This window comes from Hordeum vulgare, chromosome 5H (genome assembly GCF_904849725.1).
Source record: "Hordeum vulgare subsp. vulgare chromosome 5H, MorexV3_pseudomolecules_assembly, whole genome shotgun sequence".
Lineage (NCBI taxonomy): Eukaryota > Viridiplantae > Streptophyta > Magnoliopsida > Poales > Poaceae > Hordeum > Hordeum vulgare.
The window spans coordinates 160,380,407-160,402,318 of record NC_058522.1 but is presented as its reverse complement, the minus strand read 5'-3'; the positions used below and the strand labels follow the sequence as shown (position 1 = coordinate 160,402,318).

General features: G+C 44.1%; 1 protein-coding gene across 3 annotated transcripts in view; it reads left to right on the top strand.

Moving 5' to 3' along the window:
- Positions 1-11,635: 11,635 nt before the first annotated feature.
- Positions 11,636-21,912, top strand: part of LOC123451955 (outer envelope pore protein 37, chloroplastic-like) — a 31,144-nt gene continuing 20,867 nt past the window's right edge. The window contains exons 1-2 of one of the 3 annotated variants that reach the window (XM_045128524.1): positions 11,636-12,122; positions 19,402-19,548. In XM_045128524.1, coding sequence (XP_044984459.1) covers positions 11,736-12,122; positions 19,402-19,548 — 534 coding nt within the window. In that variant the 5' untranslated portion in view covers positions 11,636-11,735. The remainder of the gene's footprint in view (positions 12,123-19,401; positions 19,549-21,912) is intronic. The other 2 variants (XM_045128523.1, XM_045128525.1) reach the window with 2 other exon arrangements.

The window sequence follows — 21,912 nt, the reverse complement described above, 5'->3', positions numbered from 1 at the left end:
TCATGAAGTATGCAGGGGCATTAGTCAATCCAAATGACATAAGAGTATACTCATACATCCCATACCTCGTAGTGAAAGCAGTCTTTGGAATATCTTGCTCACAAATCTTTAATTGATGATAACCAGAACGAAGATCAATCTTAGAAAACACAGTAGCTCCCTCCAACTGGTCAAACAAGTCATTTATCATAGGCAAAGTATACTTATTCTTAATAGTTACCTCATTTAGAGAACGGTAATCAACACACATCCTCAAGGTTCCATCCTTCTTCTCCACAAAGAAAACAAGGACTCCCCAAGGTGATGAACTTGGGTGAATAAATCCTTCTGCCTGTAATTCCCTTAACTGCTTATTCAATTCCTCCAACTCTTGAGGAGGCATTATGTATGGTCTCTTTGCAATAGGTCCAATGCCAGTCATTAAATCAATAAGAAACTCAATATCTCTATCTGGTGGCATACCTGGCAACTCCTCTGGAAACACATCTAGATAATCCTTCACAACTGGCACCTCTTTGAGGCTACCCCCTTATGAGAGTTCACCTGCATCCGCTTATGCTGATACTTACATACATATTTGATTCTCGTCCCGTCTGGGGCATTCAGAGATATAGACCGACTAGCACAATCAATGACACCCTGATATTTGATCATCCAATCCATACCCAAAATAATATCCAGACCTTGCGACTTCAATATGATCAAATCTGTAGGAAACTCGTGATTCCCAATAGACAAGTTTAACTGATGACAACCAAACACCTCCTATCATCTCAGCTCCTCGGGAACTCACTCTAATAGGCATACTAAGGGTTTTGGTTGGCAAGAATAGATGAGTAATAGATAGAATAGGTCTAAAGGAATATAGATATTCTACCCATATGCATAGTATGATCAAGGTAATATATATGGCAACAAAACAACATAAACAATAACACCAACACACATAACAATAATCCAACATATCTATATATATATAGTCAAATAACTTCGACAAGATCCTAATTTAACAAACAAGCTAAATAACAATCAAGCAAGCAACCTAGTATCGGCATGCCACAAAAGCGGGCATAATTGGATACGCTAACACGATAATATCGCAAAAGTAAAAATAACTGGTGGTCTTAGCACTAGTTCCTACTTAGACTGGTCAAGATACTAGAGTGCTTGTCTAATGAAAGAGTAAGATGTAGACAAAGTTTATATAACAAATTTTCACTCCTATGGCTTTCCTAATCCATTTTATACGGTCACGACCTACAGTCAATGCATTGCTCTGATGCCATCTGTAATGACCAAACCTAGAAGGATTTGAGTCTCTCTGCTTTACTGTGTTAGTCCCTGGATCGACGCGCTAGCACACACAATATAAATGAATACCAGAATAACAAGTGCGTCATTTATTACAACGTATGATCCAGAATTTACAAAGTATAACAATTTGCATAGCACTTAGCTAGCTTTATTATATCAAACATCGGAAAAGTAGCAGAGTAATAACGATGACTCCCATCACAGCCCACTAGCGATGTTGAGTGAAGACTCATGACCCTAATGGTACCTTACTCCTTGTCTGAATATCCTGCAACATAATACGTTGCAGCCATATAGGTCAATACTTTGAATGTATTAGCAAGTTACATAGGAAGAATAATATAGAAGACCTACATGTACATGCATAGTATAACAAAGGAAGGCTGGTGGTTATTTTGTTGAAAGCTGATTTTATCCTCATAACTACCTAATAGACAAGTTTTTAATTTGTTTGTTGCAATTAACTAACATATGGTTGAATTGGCATCTCCAACTCCAACCTATTACCTTTATTAAGTTTCCCACCAAATTTTATTAAGTGCTCCTCTGTGAAGATCATTCAACAACTGTAATGGCCAAGCTACTCAAAATTCTCCATAACCGGGGACACGGCTAATCATGATTAGTTTTTACACTCTGCAGAGGTTTGCACAATGTACCCACTAGACCCAACCCGAAGGTTGAGACGAAGTCTTTCAGAAGCAGTCACCTCCACCCAACGGTAGCCGGTACACCTACTCATATCTACATCTGCTAGCTTTGCCCAGGCAAGGTTCCCACAACCTACTCAACTAAGCCAGAGCCCATATAGCTAGTGTTTGCACACGGAAGCTACTAGTCAATAAGTTTGTCTGATCTTTCTGTACCTGGGCGGCATTCTACTTACATTCAGAGGGTTGAAACCATGATGTTCTTAAAACCACCCAGCAATACCATATCCACCCAGAGGTCTATTATATCCTTAATTACTACTCGATTTATTTTTTAGTAATCCTCACATAATCTGGAACCAACCCCGTCTACATAGCATAGCAAAACTATATCTAACACGATCTTTAATGACAAGGGGATAGCTCAATAGCATAGCATAATAATAATATTCCTATGCATGCTTACATTTGATGGGGTGATATAATACTACATGCATAGAAAACAATAGGTGAAAGATGATCAACATGTAACTTGCCTTGATTCTGGTTCAAAAAGTCACACTCCTGACAATAGTTTGTGTCGCACTCTGGGCAATCTACACGTTTCAAACAATCACAACAATCAATCACCACAATCACACAACACCAAATAAAATCAACAACGAGAAAAAAAAATTAAAACCAAAACAACAATAGCATGGCAGTAGATATGAATCATCTACATGCTGATACGACGATAACGCAAAAAGAAACAACTAAATTGGACGAATGGTTTGCAAATTATGGCCTCCGGAAAGTTTAAAATAAATCTGGTCCAAATCAAATTTTAAATATTGCTAACCTGGAAACTACTGGTCATGTCATGTTCTACTCGTCAATACGAGATCACAGGAAAAAGAATTTCCTGATTCAGAGCTATGAGCAAAAAGTTAAACACGTTTAAAAACTTTTGTCGGGAATCTGTCTAAGTTAAAACAGGTCAAAAACTGGGTTGAATCCGATCCTACACCAACTGCACGTGTTCATCAGGATTGGCTGAAACGGACCGCGTGCGTGTGCTCACCACAAACAACAGGGAAAAACGGGTCAGTCTCGGCATGGCTCCTCTAGTGGTGCTTCTCCGGTAACTGTCGGACCTCCTGTGGCGATGCTCCGGCAAATGGCGCTGCTGCGGTGGCTCTGCTGCGGGGATCGACGAGATAAGACGAACAGACGGAGGCGCTAGGGTGACAGGAAAAGAAATCGGAGCAGGGGGAAATCGGGCGACACGGGTCTTGTTTCCAGGGGATTCGGTCGTTGGGACTATTTCTGCTCGAGGGAGTCCTGGTCGAAGCAGTATTAGCGTCTCCGGCTCCGTTCCTTGGAAAAACCAGGCAAGGGTGCTTGGTGGGCTGAGCTGGGTCGGCCTGGCTCGACGGTTTCGTTTTTTTAAACTATCACAGAACAAAAACAAAAATACATTTTCTAGATAAATGAAATAGCAGAAAAAAATATACCCTAGAATACTATATAAAAACAGAAAAATATACGCGACTAATGTATTCTACAGGAATCCTAGTTCCACCTAATGCAAATTACAAAAACAATTTTTTATGCAATAGGCCACACAACGAGCATTGAAAAACTCAACTGAAAATAAATCGGAATTTATAAAATTTGCAAAACTAAATCAGGTGACTCCAAATATTATTCAAAACTTTATGAAATTTTTATTTGACTCGGGAGAAGTTATGTTATCTCCACTCCTATATAAATTGCCCTCAGTTGCATAATGAATAGAATTTTCAGAAAGAACAAATAATGCATAGAAAAATATGAGATCCATATGAATGATCTATTAACATCCTAATTTAAGAAAATTGGAATGTTACATGTTCCCTCTCCAGGGTGGTGCGTCGAGCCGCGATTAGGCCTCGTGAGCAAGTGCTAGTTGGCATGAGTCTGTCGACTCGTCGGTGAGTACCACATGTGTATTCGGGTGCCAAGGCCTTGGCGAGGTGCCGGCACCGTGCCCCCAGCCCCTACACGCTGGGTACGAGCGGGTGAGGGCAGACGGATGCATGACTTAGAGGAAAAGAGCACGCTGCAAAGAATGTGGGGGAAAATAAGTTTTTGTGGAAAGCTTTGTTTGGAAAGGCCTTGAGTTTTGACTTCATAAATATCATGCAAGCCAGAAAAAAAGCAAATGCAAGCCGCGTCCGGGACCTAATCTATTCTCCGCCTCCATCGCCACCCAGCGCGGAGCTAAGGTCTTCCACTCGGCATGGGATGGACCCCTTCCGCGTCCTCGGGGGGGGGGCGTATACAGCATCGGCTCGTTATTACGTGAAAATGTCACGGTGGGGTATATCTCGAAGGTCGCGAGGACGCTTTGGTCTCGCGAGTGTCCCTACCCCCGAGGCATTAGGCGCCTGATTCCGGAAGTTATTGGTGGACTGTGTTGATTTCCTTCGTCTTCCCCACTAGGCGTGGGATGGACCCCTTCCGTGTCCTCGGGGGGCCCAAGGTGTATACAGACTCGGCTCGTTATTACGTGAGAGTGTCACAAGATGAAGTAGATTCCGGAAGGATTCAAGGATGATGCAGGGTCGATGCAGGGGTGGCGTGGAGGCAGTGCAGAGGCGGCGCAGGGTCGTCATGGGTAACTTGCGGAGGTGCTGGATGTTCCACGCATTCTGGAAGGGGACTCCATCTTGAGTCTCTAGACGCACGGAGCCAGGCCTGGAGACGTGGACGACCTTGAAAGGGCCTTCCCACATGGGTGAAAGCTTATGCAAGCCTTCCCTGGATTGGACCCGCCTCAGGACGAGGTCGCCGACTTCGAGGGTCCTAGAGCGGATGTTGCAGTAGTGGTAGCGCCGCAAGGCCTGCTGGTACCTCGCGGCTCGGAGAGAGGCCCGGCGGCGCACCTCCTTCCCGAGTACGACGTCCGTGCCCCACGCACCTTCCTGACGCTCCTCATCGAACGCCAGGACCCGCGGGGAGCGGTGCTTGATTTCATGGGGAAGAACCGCCTCATCGAGTACCGCTGGAGTGCCAGCGGTAGTACCGCTGGAGTGCCAGCGGTAGTACCGCTGCAGCCAGCGGTAGTACCGCTGGAGCTCGGGCAGAGAGTGGGGGTAACGGTCTGATTCTTCCCCCCACTATATAAAGGGGGTCTTCTTCCCCCTTGCCTGAATTGATCTGTTGAGCTCTTGTTCTATCTCCATTGTTGACATTCTTAGAGCTTGATTACTCTCTATCCCTCCAATGATTCTTGCTTGTTCTTGAGGGAAAAGAGAGAGGAGATCTAGATCCACATCTGCACCAATCACTTTCTCCTCTATGTGAGGGGAACCCCTTGGATCTTGATCTTGGAGTTCTTTGTGAGCTCCTTGTTCTTCCTCTCATATTTCTCCATAGCTTTTGTTGTTGTGGAGGGATTTGAGTGTGAGGGACTTGACCACTTCGTGTGTTCTTGCCATTGCATTAGTTGCATCGGTTTGAGTTCTCCACGGTGATACGTGGAAGTGAGAAGTTGAGAAGCTTACTACCTTTGGTACTTAGTACCCTTGATATTGTTCTTCGTGGATGCTTTGGCGTCCTAGAAGCTTGGTGGTGTCTCGGAGCTCAATCATTGTGGTGTGAAGCTCCGGGAAGCGTCGGGGTCTCCAATAAGGTTGTGGAGATTGCCCCGAGCAATTTGTACGGGTACCGGTAACCGCCCCCAAGGGTTGCCACGTGTACGGGTTCGGTGACCGCCCCCAAGGGTTGCCATTTGTACGGGTTCGGTGACCGCCCTCAAGGGTCCCTTAGTGGAATCACGGCATCTTGCATTGTGCGAGGGCGTGAGGAGATTACGGTGGCCTTAGTGGCATCTTGGGGAGCATTGTGCCTCCACACCGCTCTAACGGAGATTAGCATCCGCAAGGGTGTGAACTTCGGGATACATCATCGTCTCCCCGTGCCTCGGTTATCTCTTACCCGAACCCTTTACTTATGCACTTTACTTTGTGATAGACATATTGTTTATTGTAATATATCTTGCGATCACTTAGTTGTTTATCTTGCTTAGCATAAGTTGTTGGTGCACATAGGTGAGCCTAGTTGTTTGTAGGTTTTGTGCTTGACATATTAAACGTTAGTTTTATTCCGCATTTGTTCAAGCCTAAACCTTAACTATTTTAAAGCGCCTATTCACCCCCCCCCCCTCTAGGCGACATCCACGTCCTTTTCAGAAGCTTCTTATACCTTTGGTATCTTTTGGGCAAGGCATTTTCTCAATTTCATAAACTTTGGCCTTATGCACATCCATACCTCATTCACAAATCTTATGCCCAATCACTATACCCTCATTCATCATAAAGTGGCACTTCTCCCAATTCAAGACGTGATTAGTTTTTTCACATCTCTGCAAAACTTGATCAAGGTTGCTCAAGCAATCATCAACGGAAGTCCCATAAACGGAAAAATCATCCATGAAAACCTTAACAATCTTTTCACAGCAGTCATACATATTTGAAAGGTAACAGGTGCATTGCATAGAACAAAATGCATACACCCGTAAGCATAAGTTCCAAAAGGGAAAGTAAAGGCGGTTTTCTCTTGGTCCTCTTTTGACACAGGTATTTGAGAGAATCTAGAATATCCATCAAGAAAGCAAAAGTGTATGTGCTTAGATAGTCTTTCTAACATTTGATCAATAAAAGGTAAGTGGTAATGATCTTTTCTAGTAGCCTTATTCAATTTCCTGAAATCAATTACCATCCTATAACCAATTACTATCCTTTGTGGAATAAGATCATTTTTATCATTAAGAAAAACACTTATACCACCCTTCTTAGGAACACAATGAACAAGACTTTCCCATCTACTATCAGCAATGGGATAGATTATACCTGCTTCCAAAAGTTTTAATATTTCAGTTCTTACCACCTCTTTCATCTTAGGGTTGAGATGGTGTTGATGATCAACAACTCGTTTAGCATTAGGTTCCATGTTAATCTTGTGCTGGCAGAGAGCGGGGCTTATGCCTTTAAGATCATCAAGAGTATATCCAATAGCATCACTCTGCTTCTTTAGAGTTTTGAGTAATCTCTTTTCTTCATGTTTTGAAAGGTCACCACTAATAATAACAAGATATATCTTCTTGTCATCAATATAAGCATATTTCTAAGTATCAGGTGAAGCCTTAAGCTCAAATACGTGATCTCCCCTGGGTGGAGGAAGATCACCTAAAATTTCAACTAGTAAGTTGTGCTTAAGGATATGTTATTGATCAAGAAGTATCCTATCTATTTCATTCCTTTCATTCAAATGCATATCATTCTCATGGTCTAGAAAATATTGTTCTAATGGATCGGTAGGAAGTACAACAATAGAAGCAAGACCAATTATTTCATCCTCACTAGGCAATTCTTTCTCATGTGGCTATTTTCTAAACTCGGAGAAGTTAAACTCATGAGAAATATCACCAAAGCTCACTTTGACCTTCTCAGTAGCACAATTAATTTCAACATTAATCGTATTCAAGAAAGGTCTACCAAATATGATGGGACAAAAGTTATCTTGTTTCGAACCAAGTACTAAGAAATCGGTGGGGTACTTGACTTTTCCGCACAAGACTTCAATATCTTTAACAATCCCAAGTGGCGAAGTAGTATCACGGTTTGCAAGCTTAATAGTGACATCAATATCTTCAATTTCAGAGGGTTCTGTATTATGCATAATTTCTTGATATAATGGAAAAAGTATAGCACTAATACTAGAACAAATATCACACACGCCATGATAGCAATGATCTCCAATTTTAACTGAGACGACAGGTGTGCCTAGCACTAGTTTATTTTTATCTAGTTCACCCCGTTTGTTTCTAACAGGTTTCGCAATTCTAGCAGCCTCATCACAAAGGTAAATAACCCGCTCATCAACATTATCAACTAGGAGATCTTTAAATATAGCAACATTAGGCTCAACATTTATTTGTTCAGAAGGTGTAGGTGTTCTAACATAACTCTTATTAACCACTGTTGTAGCCTTAGCATGTTATCTAATCCTAACACGAAAAAGAGGATTCTCAATATAAGCAGTAGGAACAATTGGATCAACATGGTTAACAATTATTTCTTCCTTCTTAATTCTAATAGGTTCCTCGAGTAATTTTTCAATGGGAGGATGATATTTAAACCACTTTTCCTTGGGAAGATTAACATAGGTAGCAAAATATTCGCAGAAAGTAGCTACTATCTTAGAGTCAAGGCCATATTTATTGCTAAATTTATCAAAAGGAGAAGTTTTCATGAAAAATTTAACACAATCAAAGTTAAACTGTATACCTAACTCTTTACCTCCATCGAGTCCCCAATCTTCGGAGTTGCGTTTAATCTTTTCCAGAAGATCCCATCTGAATTAAATAGTCTCCTTCATATAGGAACCGACAACACAAGCATTGAATAATGTTTGATCATCATGAGAAAGACGCGCATAAATTTTTTGTATAATCAATTCCTTTGAGAGCACATGGTTGGGGCAAGTGTGCTTCATAGATTTAAGCCTTCCCAAGCTTGAGCGATGCTTTCTCCTTCACGAGGCCAATAATTACGAATAAAATTCTGATTATGATGAATTAGATGCATATGATGAAACTTCTAATGAAATTCCACCTTCAAGCGATTCCAATCCCATGATCTAGTATAATCCAATAGCTTGTACCACATTAGTGCTTTTTCCTCCAAAGATAGAGGGAAAACTTTCTTCTTAACTTTGTCTCCGGGTAGACATGAAAGCTTAGACAATCCACAAATCTCATCCACATATATCAAATGGTAATCAGGATGAGTTGAACCGTTATAAGGAGTAGCCAACAGCTTCTCTACCATACCCGAAAGAATCTCGTAATAAATATTTTCAGTGGGTTCAACAGGTTGAGGAACAATTTCCTCAACTTTCGTTCAAGGCGAAGATGCCTCGAACAAGCCCCTCAAAGGGTGACCGTTCATAGTGATAAGCAACAGTAAATTTTAGCACATACCGAAAGTGTTTCCTTACCAATTTCCACTTACCAAAGGTGCTTCACTCCCCGGTAACGGCGCCAGACAAGATTCCTGATCACCCACAAGTATAGGGTATAGATCATAGTCCTTTCAATAAGTAAGAGTGTCGAACCCAACAAGGAGCAGAAGGAAATGATAAGCAGTTTTGAGCAAGGAATTCTTTGCAAGTGATGTAAGTAGCAGTGATAGATAGTTTTGTAGCAAGATAATTCGTAACAAGTGACAAGTAACAATAGTAGCAAAGGTGCAACAAGGTAGCCCAATCCTTTTTATAGCAATGGATATGCCTAAAAGTTCTCTTATATAAAGCAAGCGCTCCCGAGGACACATGGGAATTTCTATCTAGTCATGTTTATCATATTAAGTTGATTCATGTTCGCTACTTTGATGATTTGGTATGTGGGTGGACCGGTGCTAAGGTGCTGTTCTTACTTGAAGTAACAACCTACTTATGATTACCCCTCTCGCAAGCATTCACAACTACGAAAGAATAATTAAGATAAATATAACCATAGCATGAAACATGTGGATCCAAATCAGCCCCTTATGAAGCAACACATAAATTGGGGTTTAAGCTTCTGCCACTCTCGCAACCCATCATCTATTTGTTACTCCACAATGACTTCCTTTAGGCCCATAACATGGTGAAATGTCATGTAGTCGACGTTCACATGATACCACTAAAGGAAGTAACAACAAATATATCATCAAAATATTGGACGAATACCAATCATTATATCATTACTTATAACAAGACTTCTTCCATGTCCTCAGGAACAATAGTAACTACTCACACCTCATAAACATGTTCAACATGAGAGATATAATAATAATGATTAAGGATCTGAACATAATATCTTCCACCAAGTAATCCAACAAGTATCAACTGCAAAATGTAATCAACACAAATAGTAACCCGTAGGTATCAATCTGAGGTTTTGAGACAAAGATTGGATACACAAGATGAACTAGGGGTTGAGATGAGATGATGCTGATGAAGATGTTGATGAAGATTGGTCCTCACATGAAGAAGGAAGCCTTGGTGATGACGATGACTTTGATTTCCCCCTCCGAGAGGGAAGTTTCCCCGTCAGAATTTCTCTGCCGGAGAGCAAAAGGGCCTCTACCCAGGTTTCTGCCTCAAGACAGCGGCGCTTCGTCCCTAAAGATCACTTATGATTTTTTATAGGGTAAAATACACCATATAGGAGAAGATGGTCGCTAGAGGGCCAGCTGGGGCCTCACAAGCCATTAGGGCGCAATGGGGGGGGGCTGTTGGCTTGTGCCCAACTGATGGCCTCTCTCCCGTATATTTTTGGCTAAGAAATTGCAAATATTTTACAAAAAATCTCCATAAAGTTTCACGTCATTTGGAGCAAGTTGATTTTTTGTGCCTTTTCTCAGTTTCCCGGTCCAGAATTCTAGTTTCCACATATTTCCCTCTTAGTGATGTACCTTGCATATTGAGAGAGAAAGAGCATAATGATTGTATGATAATAAGGGATAATGAACATGATCAACACAAATATCAATAGTAGTTCATGATGCAAAATGAGTGTACGAGGGCGTGTCTACTTTTCTGTTACTTCGTTAATACCGATCATCGTCGATTTCCAACTGATGCAATTGAAGCTTGAGCAGTTCCCAATTTTTGAACCATACCACTAACGAGAGACCAGACTAACCGGTTGTGTGGTTGCGGTTCGGTTTCTCGGTTGGGTAACCAAACTCCGAGACCTAAGAGCATGGTTAATACTATAGCCAACTTCTAACTATAAGGGGTTGTGATGTCACATATAGTCGAGCTAATAGCCAACACATATAATAACAAGTTGCTAAGAAGTACTACTTTATTAAATACATGGCCAACCTTACATCCCCATAATGTTTCTTGGAGCCCGTGCTAGAGCTGGTTCTTAAGAGCAAGTATAATAAGGTACAATGAGCAAGTTGTAAGGATTAAACTATTATATTTTTGTTGAGTCGGATAAGAGGGAAGGAAAGAGAGATGGAAAGCGGACTTCAGATTAACATCCGCATGTAGCACGAGCTCAAAGAAACATTGTGAGGATGTAAGGCGAGCCATGCATTAATAAAGTAATATTTCTTAGCAACTTGTTACTATACATGTTAGCTATTAGGTTGACTATATGTGACATGTCAATTCCTTATAGTCCACAATTGGCTATACTATTAACCATGCTCTAATGTGCACTTCGTTTTCCTTCTCCCTCCTCTTTTCTTTCATCTAGTTCAGTAAAAATATAATAGTTTAATCCTTAAAGGCTACTCACTATACCTTATTATACTTGCTCTAAGAGCATCTTCAACATGCGACTAAAAACTGCTCGACGCGTTAAAAACAATCATTTTTAACGCCGAACACGCTTCAACAGATGCTGTAAAATTGTGTGCACGCAAAAGTTTTCGGGCACGCGCTAAAATGCGCTATCGCACGATGTAAATTTTGGTCGTCGGACTGCGTACGCTTTGTAATTTACATTGTGTATTTTTTGTACACGGGTTTTTAATCATGTGAAAAACTAAACACCCTAAAAAATGCTATAATAACGTTGTAAAACTATTTTAAGGCTCCATAATTTTTTGTGCTTTGGATGCTCTATAAGGTCTACCATATCCATTGGATTGCTGCACATAAGAAATAGCCACGTGTCCTCTTCACTCCGTCCCTCTTCTTCCTCCTGTTGCCACCTCTCCCCTCCGCGTCGCATCCCGTCCAATGGCGGCGCCCGCGCTCCTCTCCGCGCCGCCCCCTCCCCCACCAATGGAAGAGGATGTTCTCACCCCCCATGTCGCAGCAAGCCGAAATCCACCCCCGCCGGAGCGCGGTTTCTTACGTGGGCGGCCGCCCATCAGGGTGACGTCAGAGTTCGACAGCGAGCACCAGCTCTTTTCCCACCGCATCTCCTGCCGCGTCCTCAACGGCCTTGCCAAGCTCCGCCTCCGACTTCACCACGGGGCCGCAGGAGGGGCCCCGACTTCCGAGGTGGCGCTCATCGCGCGGAACTTCTCCGCCATCGTCGACACTGCCTCTCGCGGCGCCGTGCTGCGAGGCACGGCCGACCTTGCAGGATCGCTGCACCTTCGTGCGGCGCACAACACGAAGGTGCGATCTCTGCTTACCCACCGCTTTTCTCTTGATTCTTATGTGTGATGACGTTGTGAAGTGTGGTTGCTCAACTGAACTATCATGTTTCTTCTTAACGAATAAGCGATCAGTTTTCACATGCTTTGTCCTATCATGTTGAACTGGATTATTAGCAATAGCTATAGCCGACTGATTGTCACATCACACCTTCAAGGTTCCATTCCTCAGAAGTTTCAACTCGCTCAGTAGGTACTTCACCCAAAGCATCTCACACAACCCTTAAGATAATGGTCTATACTCAGCTTCTGCCGTTAATCTAGACACAAATGGTTGTTTCTTGCTTCTCCATGACACCAAATTCCCTCCCACAAACACGCAATAGCCAGAAGTTGATCTTCTATCATCTTGACAACTGGCCCAGTCAGAGTCGCTATAGCCATCCACCTCAAGATGTCCATTCTTCCCAAACGACAATCTTTTACCCGGAGTCCGCTTCAAGTATCTCAGGATTCTGTGCACAATATCAAGATGCCCACTCATTGGTTCATGCATGTATCTGCTCACCACCCCCACGACATATGTAATGTGAGGCCTGGTATGACACAAGTACAACAACCTCCCAACGAATTTATGATAATCTTCCTTATTCACTAGCTCTCCTGATTATGCTGTAACTTGGTGATTTTGTTCAATCGGAGTAGGGGCAACACGACATCCCATCATGCCCATGTCACTCAAGAGATCCAAGGTGTATTTTCGTTGGCACATAGAGATTCCCTTCTCTGTCCGAGCCACTTCAATACCAAGGAAGTATTTTAGGTTACCCAAGTCCTTTACCTCGAACTCCTTGCTCAGACAACCCTTTAATCTCTCTATTTCCTCCTTATCATCTCCAGTGATGATAATGTCATCCACATAAACAACAAGAATGGTGATCTGTCGAGTAGAGTGCTTGTAGAACATAGTGTGGTCATCGTTACACTGACCATACCCCATACCACGGATCACACGTCTGAACCTATCAAACCATGCCCTTGGTGATTGCTTCAGTCCATACAAGGATTTCTTCAGCCTGCATACCTTCCCAGTATTCTCTAAAGTACTAAAACCTGATGGTATCTCCATGTACACTTCTTCCTGTAACTCACCATGCAAGAAGGCATTCTTGACATCTAATTGATGCAACTTCCACCCAAAATTAGCAGCACAAGATACCAATATCCTTACCGTGTTCATCTTTGCCACGGGAGCAAACGTCTCATCATAGTCAATTCCATAAGTTTGATTATATCCTCTAGCGACAAATCTGGCCTTATACCGTTCCACCTTCCCCTCAGGATTCTGCTTCATTGTATAGATCCACTTACAACTCACTGCCTTCTTTTCTGCCGACAATGTGGTTAGCACCCACGTCTTGTTTTTCCTCAATGCTTCCAACTCTTCTATCATCGCTTCACGCCACTTTGGATCTTGCTTTGCAGCCTTCCAATCCTTTGGATTGACACAGTTTGTAGGGAGGCAACAAATGCCTTATATGAAGGTGACAAAGCCTTATAAGACACAAAATTGTCAATATCAAGATCATCACAAGCATCATCCTTTGGTAGAGCCTTCCTTGCTACTTCACCCTTTCTTTTCGCTTCACATGTAGCCTTTCGCAACGCAATGGGCAGCTCCACTGTGTCAGATGAGCTTGCCTCACTGCCTTGCCGCTCCCCCTGCACTCTTGCCTCACTGCGGCCTTGCTGCTCCCCCTGCACTCTTGCCTCACCGCCTTGCTGCTCCCCTGCACTCTTGCCTCACCGCCTTGCTGCTTCCCCTGCACGTGTGGTTGCCGTCGAGAGTACACCAAGGTATTCGTCTGCCATCGATTCCGAACAGGAACCTGAAGAGCACTAATCTAAAGTGTATCGACAGTTGGCTCAACATGGACCTGCACATCATCATTAGTGAGAGTACTAACCGGAATTGTACCCATAATTGGTTGGACCTGAACTTGCACATCATTATCAGTGTTAATGTCCACAAAATCACCCTGAGCACGAGACACATCCTTCTCCCCCTCTTGCACAGGGTGTAGGTGGTCTAGCTCTGCAAACAACAGACTGAGATCAGTAGGCTCACCACAGAATGGCTCAAATTCCCTGAAGGTAACATCCATACTCACAAATCTACGTTTTTCAGAGGGACACCAACATTTATACCCCTGCTGACTAGAAGAGTATCCCAGAAATACACACTTCATTGCTCGAGGATCAAGCTTTCCGACAGATGGTCGGTGATCACGAACAAAGCAAGTACTGCCAAACAGCTTTGGGGAAACAACAAACTTATTATCTCCAACGAGCAACTCAGAAGGGGATTTTATACCTAGTATCTTGGAAGGTGTCCGGTTGGTCAGGTATGTGTCTGTCATAACTGCTTCATCCCATAAGAACTTAGACACATTCATGGTAAACATCAACGACCGAGCAACCTCAAGAATACGACGATTCTTCCTTTCGGCCACTCCATTCTGAGGTGGGGTGTCCGGACATGAAGTTTGATGAAGAATCCCTTGGTCAGCCATGAAAGCCCCAAAAATATTGTTCACATACTCTGTGCCATTACCAGTCCTGAGCACCTTGACCTGCACCTGAAACTGGTTCTTTACAAGAGCATGGAAGTTCTGAAAACGGCTAAACACCTCATCCTTGTGACGCATCAAGTAAATCCAAGTCATACGAGAATAGCAATCAATAAAGGTAGCAAAATACTTCTTTCGATTCATTGACACTATTGGGCTAGTCCATACATCCGAATGAATAAGCATAAAAGGAGATATGCTCCTAAGCCCCTTACTCACATATGAGGTTTGTGTGTGTTTTGCATATTCGCAAGCATCACATGTCAACTTGCCCTTGCCTACTCCACACATAACATCCGGATATATTCTACTCATCTTATCAAAAGATATATGGCCCATCCTACAGTGATGGATCACCTGCTTCTCCTTGTCCTCCATGGTCGCAGCACACACCAAGTCTGGCTGCACCTTCTGGTTCATGTACCAAAGCCCCCTACGCCAGGTGCCAGTCCCAACCGCCTGGTCCGTCCGTCGCTCCTGAATCAAGCAACTAAACTTGTCAAGGATCACACGACAGTCTATTTTATCAATGAGAGCACTGAAAGAGACCAAATTGACAGGAAAAGCTGGCACATGTAAAACTGACGATAAGGAGATGGTTGAAGTGCACTTGACTGTACCAACCCCTACGACAGGATGCTCTGTACCATCAACATTTTGTATACTGCCCTTGTGAGTAGGAGCATGCTTATGGTAAGACTCAAACACACAGGAATTACCCGCAACATGCTTAGATGCTCCAGAGTCTAGGACCCACTCCGAAGTACTCTCATTAGGAGTAAAAGATGCCTTTGTCGAATTACCTTCATCGGTGGAGGCCCAGTGAGCAAAGTCTCCATAGGCAGCCTCATCGCTCCAGAGTCAAACCCTATGACGTCCCGTGTCTCCTGCAACGGCCATGTGAGCCCTCTGACCCCTTAAGTGTCCTGAGTAGCCACCTCTTCCCTAGAAGCCAGACTCCCTGAGGTCTGTGAAAATCCCCCTCTGCCTCTAGCACTCCTGCCTCTGCCAGTTCCCCCTCTGTTGTATCCCCTGCCTTTGCCACGAGTTGGACATTCCCTCTTTCAGTGTCTGACCTCCCCACAAATGTGACATTTGTTGGGATCTCCCCACTCCATGGGCTCAGTGATTGTAAATGCCGAAGTTGGCACATGCTTCATGTATGCCTGCTCAAGAGAGAGGCGCACCTCCTCTTGAGTCATCGCTGCAATAGCCTCGGCAATGGTAGGCAGACTAGGTTGGTGCAGCAGGGTTGCCTTCCTACCATCAAAGCAACCTTTGAGGCCAGCCAAAAGTTTCGGCACACGCCCGCGTGCCATCCACTTGTGCCCTGACTCGATTGAAGCTGCATCATAGAGTTCCAGAGGATCACAGTTATCCTGGTCTGCCCACAGAGCCTGCAGTTCTGCCACCTATGACATCACGAACATGCCATCCTCTTGGCGCAACAACCTAATCTTGTATTCAATCTGAGTAATGAGCATGACATTGCCCTTGCCAGAGTACTGGGTGGATAGAACCTTCCATATCTCAGTAGGTGTGGATAACCCCTCCACAGAGCGTCCAATGGAGTGCACGACGGAGTTTAACAACCACACCATCAATATAGAGTTGATGACCTTGCACCTCTTTCCCTCTGCACTACTCTTGTCTCCGGGTTCTGCAACGGTGCCCAACAAACATCCATCAAGCTCCTTCTGCTCAACAGTCCACAAAGCCCTCCTCGACGAGCTCAAATAATTTGTTGCCCCTCTAGCTTCATGTCCAGGGGCGACATTTCGAGCTTCTGAGCCCCTTCCAGTCGAGGAACAATGGCCCCCGAGTTGGAGTTGGACTCTACAAGGAACTTGGTGATCTTCTCGAAAGCCTCGGCAAGAGCTTTTGGTTCAGCCATCTTTGGTTGGGAGTGGCCGCCGCAACTCCCAGCAGCAGCAGAAACTCCTCAAACAGCAGTCACAGCCAAGCATCAGCAAGCAGGAATCTCAGCAGCAAAAGCAGCAGAACAACACCAGCAGTTCCTTCTTTCTTCAACAGCAACAACTTCTCCTCTAGCAGCAGCTCCAGAGCAACTAGCAGCAGCTCCTGGCCTCCAACAGCAGCCGACCCCTTCTCCTCTTGTCCTACAGCAGCCTGCCAAGCAGCAGCACAGCAGCTCGCCTCCTCCTACCTCTCAGCCGACGAGCCGCACCTCCCAGTTCTGCCGCTGACTCGTCGGACGCCGCCCAGATCCGCCACCACCTCGCCGGACGTCGCCGCAGTCTCCTCAGGCCCCGCCGACCCTGGCCACGCAGCTCCCGTGCCGCGCGCCTCGTGCGCGCGCATAGCCCAGCACGTAGCCGTCCCTCGTCGCGCCTGGCCCCGTCGGACACCGCCACCTCGCCGGCGAGCGATTAAGCCGCCGCAGCCGCAACCTGCTTTGATACCATGTTGGCTGGAGAGAGGTACCTAGGTGGCTGGCCGGGTCGAGCTGCTGTCTCGTTGCTCTCACGAGGAGACTCTCGTGTGGCGGCTGGGACTGGGAATGGGAGGGCTGGATGCCTCTTCTAGGTCACTCCCTCCACATGGGCTTGAGCCCTAAGAGATAAGAGGATGGGCTTGGGCCCATACCGGTTCAACACATATACACTCATCCCTGTGAACGCACGCACCTGCACACACCCTACTTCTATGAGCACCTCTGAGAAACTGAGCCGGCACATCATCTACGAAATCCATAATAACACCTAAATTGTACAGACGTACCTTTTCGTGGAGGAGTGGACCAGGCGGCCTGACCAAAATCCTAGCCGCCGCCCCATCTACTCCCTCTCCAGGCGGCCTGACCAAAATCCTAGCCGCTGCCCCATCTACTCCTCTCTCGCCACCGCGGGGGCCGTGGCCAGGCAAAGCCTGTGCGGTGCGATTGGCAGCTGGCAGGTCCTGCCTGCTTGTGTAAGAGTTGGAGGGCTGCTGCGGGATGGCTAAGTATATGTGTGCTCGAGTGTCTGTCTTCGTCAGGCGGTGCTTGAAGGCGTTGGCAATCCAGCGTGGTGATCTTCAACGGTGACCCAACCTGGCTAGGTTACCGTAGAAGAGGGAGTCGATGCACGGTCCTGGACGTTGACGAGCTTGACATCAGACCCGGATTTCTCGTGCAGCGGCATGGGTAATTTTTTCCAGGTTTTCTTCAGGGAGTCTTCGAGTTCGGTTTGGGGCGGCAAGGCGGCGGTGCTGTTCTAGTGTAGGAATAATGTTCTCCCCGCTCTTTCCCCATTCTGTTGGTGTGCTTATCACCGCGGGGGGAGTGTGGAGATGTAACTCTGGCGGGTCTTTCGGGATCCGGTTGGTTTAGGTTTGCGGTGGATCTATCTGGATTCGGTCGTCTTTCGTTGTCTTCAGAGTTTCTACAGGCCTGTATCGGTGTTTTCTTCTTCGAGTGGTGATTTGCTTTGTAGATCGCGGGCATAGGCGTCTCCTGGTTTGCATTGACGACTTCTCGGCCGCTGCTTGTACAAGCTCTTGGGTTTAAAAATAGTTTGCTCTGTTGAGGCGGAGGCCCATATGCGGCATCGAGCTATGCTCATGGTGTGGCGTTGGTGGATGCAGGAGGAAGAAGACTTCGGCACCCTCAAGGATTTGATTCTAATTTTGTTTTTCTGTATGGATGTGTTTGTAAGGACATGCGATGCTTAATATATGACCTTAGGCCCTTTCACAAAATAAAGTTAGACGAAACCGTAGTTGAAGATTTCAGCTAAAAGTTCCGCTGCACGGGTGATAGCCTCATTTTTGACTCTGTGGTTGGACCAGCTAACATTGGCGTGTGAGCACCGATTCCTTCTTGAAGGGGTCGTGTGGGAGTTTTGGCCCTTTGTTAGGTCACATGTCGCTTGAGCGGTGGATTATGGTTCAGGGTCGTAAGGTTTATGGCAAGATTGTGGAGATCCTGCAGCCTCGGGTTTTCTCTTTATTTTTTTGTAAACTGGTTTGTTTGATTTTAACGTTTGGCTTTGCTTGGCATTGCTTTTAATAATATACTCATTTAAGAAAATAGGGTAGACGAAATCAAGTGGGTTGTGTCGATGGATGTAGAGACCTGGGGTTATCCTCATTTAAAATAGGGTAGACAACATCAAGTGGGTTGTGTCAATGGGGTGAAAATTAGTACTGAGGAGCTCTTGACTTGGGTTGGCAAAATGATTGAATACTGGCTAGAAAATTTTCTAAGGTGTTGCATTAGTGGACTATTCATGTTCGGCTTAAAACTTATGCATTCATGCAGAATATACAGCTCAAGAGGAGAACAAAATCACATAGGAAAAATGGTTTGAATACACTAGTATAGTAGTATGTTATCTCATATGCTGGAGGAGTTTCAATTAGGCGGTTGTTGTATTCTGTCCAAGCCGGCACATATGCTCTACATCACCTCATGCTAAAAAGTGTTGTGTTCATTGCATAGGATTTATATGATGCGGAGTAGTTTATCAATGAGAAGAGCTAATAGTGTATAACCATGTCTATGAAACACATTTTATTGGCACTTTAACCTTTTTGAATTAGGTGGCATCCCATGATCTGTTGCTATCAAAATACCTACTTGTTATATAGTTTCTGCTGGAAATGATTTTTCGTTAGGACATCAATATATGGCAGTACTGTGTGTCTTCCTGAGACTGCCTTATGTTCCAGAATTACCAGAATGGAGAGCAATCTTACATTCATATCAGCTGTTCGACACACTGTTTGTCCATCTCTTGTGACCATGAATATGATGATTCCACTGTTTCCTGCATTCGCGTGGATAGGTACTTCCAGTTGAAGTACAACTGTAGAAAGGTGCGTGCTCTGTACCTACATGTGAGTTGTTGCTGTTGTCTCCCACGTGTTTTCCTGTAATATAGTCTCTGAGAAGCTTTTTGTAGGAAGCTGCAATGTAGTTTCTGAGTCTAATTTTTCTTCTCAACTTGAAAACTGTGAAGTTGTAAACCTTCCATTGTCCAAGGGTAGTAACCAGTGCAGATCATGTCCTATAAGTGGTTTTCTATGGTGGCTGCCACACCATTACTTTACAATTTCGGTAGACACGTGGCATATCAGTTGAAACAGCTATCTGCTAAAAGCACCGGTGAAAGAGAAAGAGGAGGAAGACGAAGAGAGCTCCAACATGCATTTCTTGTTATGGAAGCAACATAAGCCATTGATATTATTAGAGCATCTCCAACGGTTCCTCACTAAATCATCCCCTACAGTGTATAGTGTGTTATTCAAGTTTCCCCAATAATACTTTTCTAACTAGCAAAAGGCCCGTGCGTTGCAACGGATTTTTTTTCCTAATTCCCAATGGAGATGACCATATTTTACTGCATCACTGAGATACACTATCACTCGTAATTTCGTGAAATCATGAACAATTTAGAAATCATAACATTTTCTAAAAATCATGAATATTTTTTATCACTTATAGGTGATATTTGACAATGGGTTAAGGTGACAATTAAGCGACAATTTTGCGAGATGGCCTTTGTGAAAAAAATAACATGTTAAATTTGAAATTGAGGTTTGAAAGATATGAATATTTAAAAAAATACTTTAATCTGTAAAATATTTGAGGTTTGATAGAAGGCTAGAAAAAATGGGGAGTACCTTGGGTCAAACCCAGGTCTCCCGGACGGGATTGATATGGTGTAGCCAATAGACTGGCTAGTGCCCTTGTTGTAGTCAAATGGCAAAAACGGTTGATGAACCAGAAGCTAGCGGCGGCGATTTAAGGGAAAAGACGAATCGTTTTCCACTTATTAGATTGAGGCCCTCCAACGATGCAGGCATGCTTCCCAGGAATGGAACGCTCTTAGGTGTGACCTTGAGACAGTCGGACAGTGAGAGGAGACGGAGCTTGAGCCGCTCCGCGGATGCCAACACCGTAACACCATAGTCGCTGACTATGCAGTTTGAAAGATCAAGCTCGGCGAGCTCATAGCAACTCTCGGAAATGGCAAACAGACTTGCATCAGTTATCTTACTGCAGCCCTCTAGGCTCAGATGTGCAAGAGAAGTGCTATGAACTTGATTTCACTTTACCTTCATCATGGTGGAATATGACTCCCTTGCTTTTGTAGACCTTCCTTTCCGAAGCTTCACTATCAGCTTTCCAATATGAAATACATGGACGGATTTTGATGCGTAGTCATTCCCATTCATTTGGGTGACGACCACCTACAAAGCAGCACATATGCAAGCCTCGATTAATTATATCCAGTAACCGAAGCGCACAGATTTCCTACCACAAAATAACAAGATTGTGCAGTTTACAGCTGGTCCAATGTTAATGCAGTAAAATCATCAACGGTAAAGTGTTTGAAGAAGTTTTATACTGAATTACTGGTAGCCTGTAGGCAAGGAAGATGCATACCTACATTGAACTCAATATCTGCCCTTTTCATTAGCGACTCCACATAATGTTCCAGTCCTGAAGCTGTTCAAAGTACACAACAGAGTCAGCCATTACACTTGCTTGTACCCAATACCGATGTCTTACTGTTATAAGAAAGTGTGACAAAACATGCAGTTAAACAAGCAGGGCCATTGGCAGATTGTAGCATGAGGCTAATTCATATAATACCACAACACAAATCAAATGGTGCCTATGCCTTGTCAGGTCAAAATAGATGTTAGTGTTATTAAGGTCTACCAAAAGAAGAAAATCAGTGTGAGGCTCAAATGTAGGAAGAGGATGACTGGCACAAGTTGGAATTATAAATATCAGGTCTGGGATGTGTGGAAGTTGCTAATGCTTGATATTGCACAAAGAAAGCAACAGAGTTATTTTCTGGAAGATATAAATATGTCCAACATCAGTTATTTCCCCCATAATTCGGCAGATAACAGATGTTAAAACAGAAGTGGGGAAATGCCTAACAAGGATTTATAGGGCAGTCTGTCTGAACCGTAACTTTATCTGCTTTCAAAATTATTTCTGCTTGCAACAATTGGCCAACATCAAATGGCTCTGGAGCATAAGTAAGTTTCGTTGCACCTGCAGCAGAAAATTAAACACATTAACATATAAATGAAGGAAAACAATGATCCAAAAAGGTATTAGATGTTCTCATGAAACATGGTTTAATGCAGAGTTTTTTGCCGGATGAGTCTTTTCCTTTCAATGCTCATGGAAGATGTCTACCAAGCTCTGGGAACTATTTA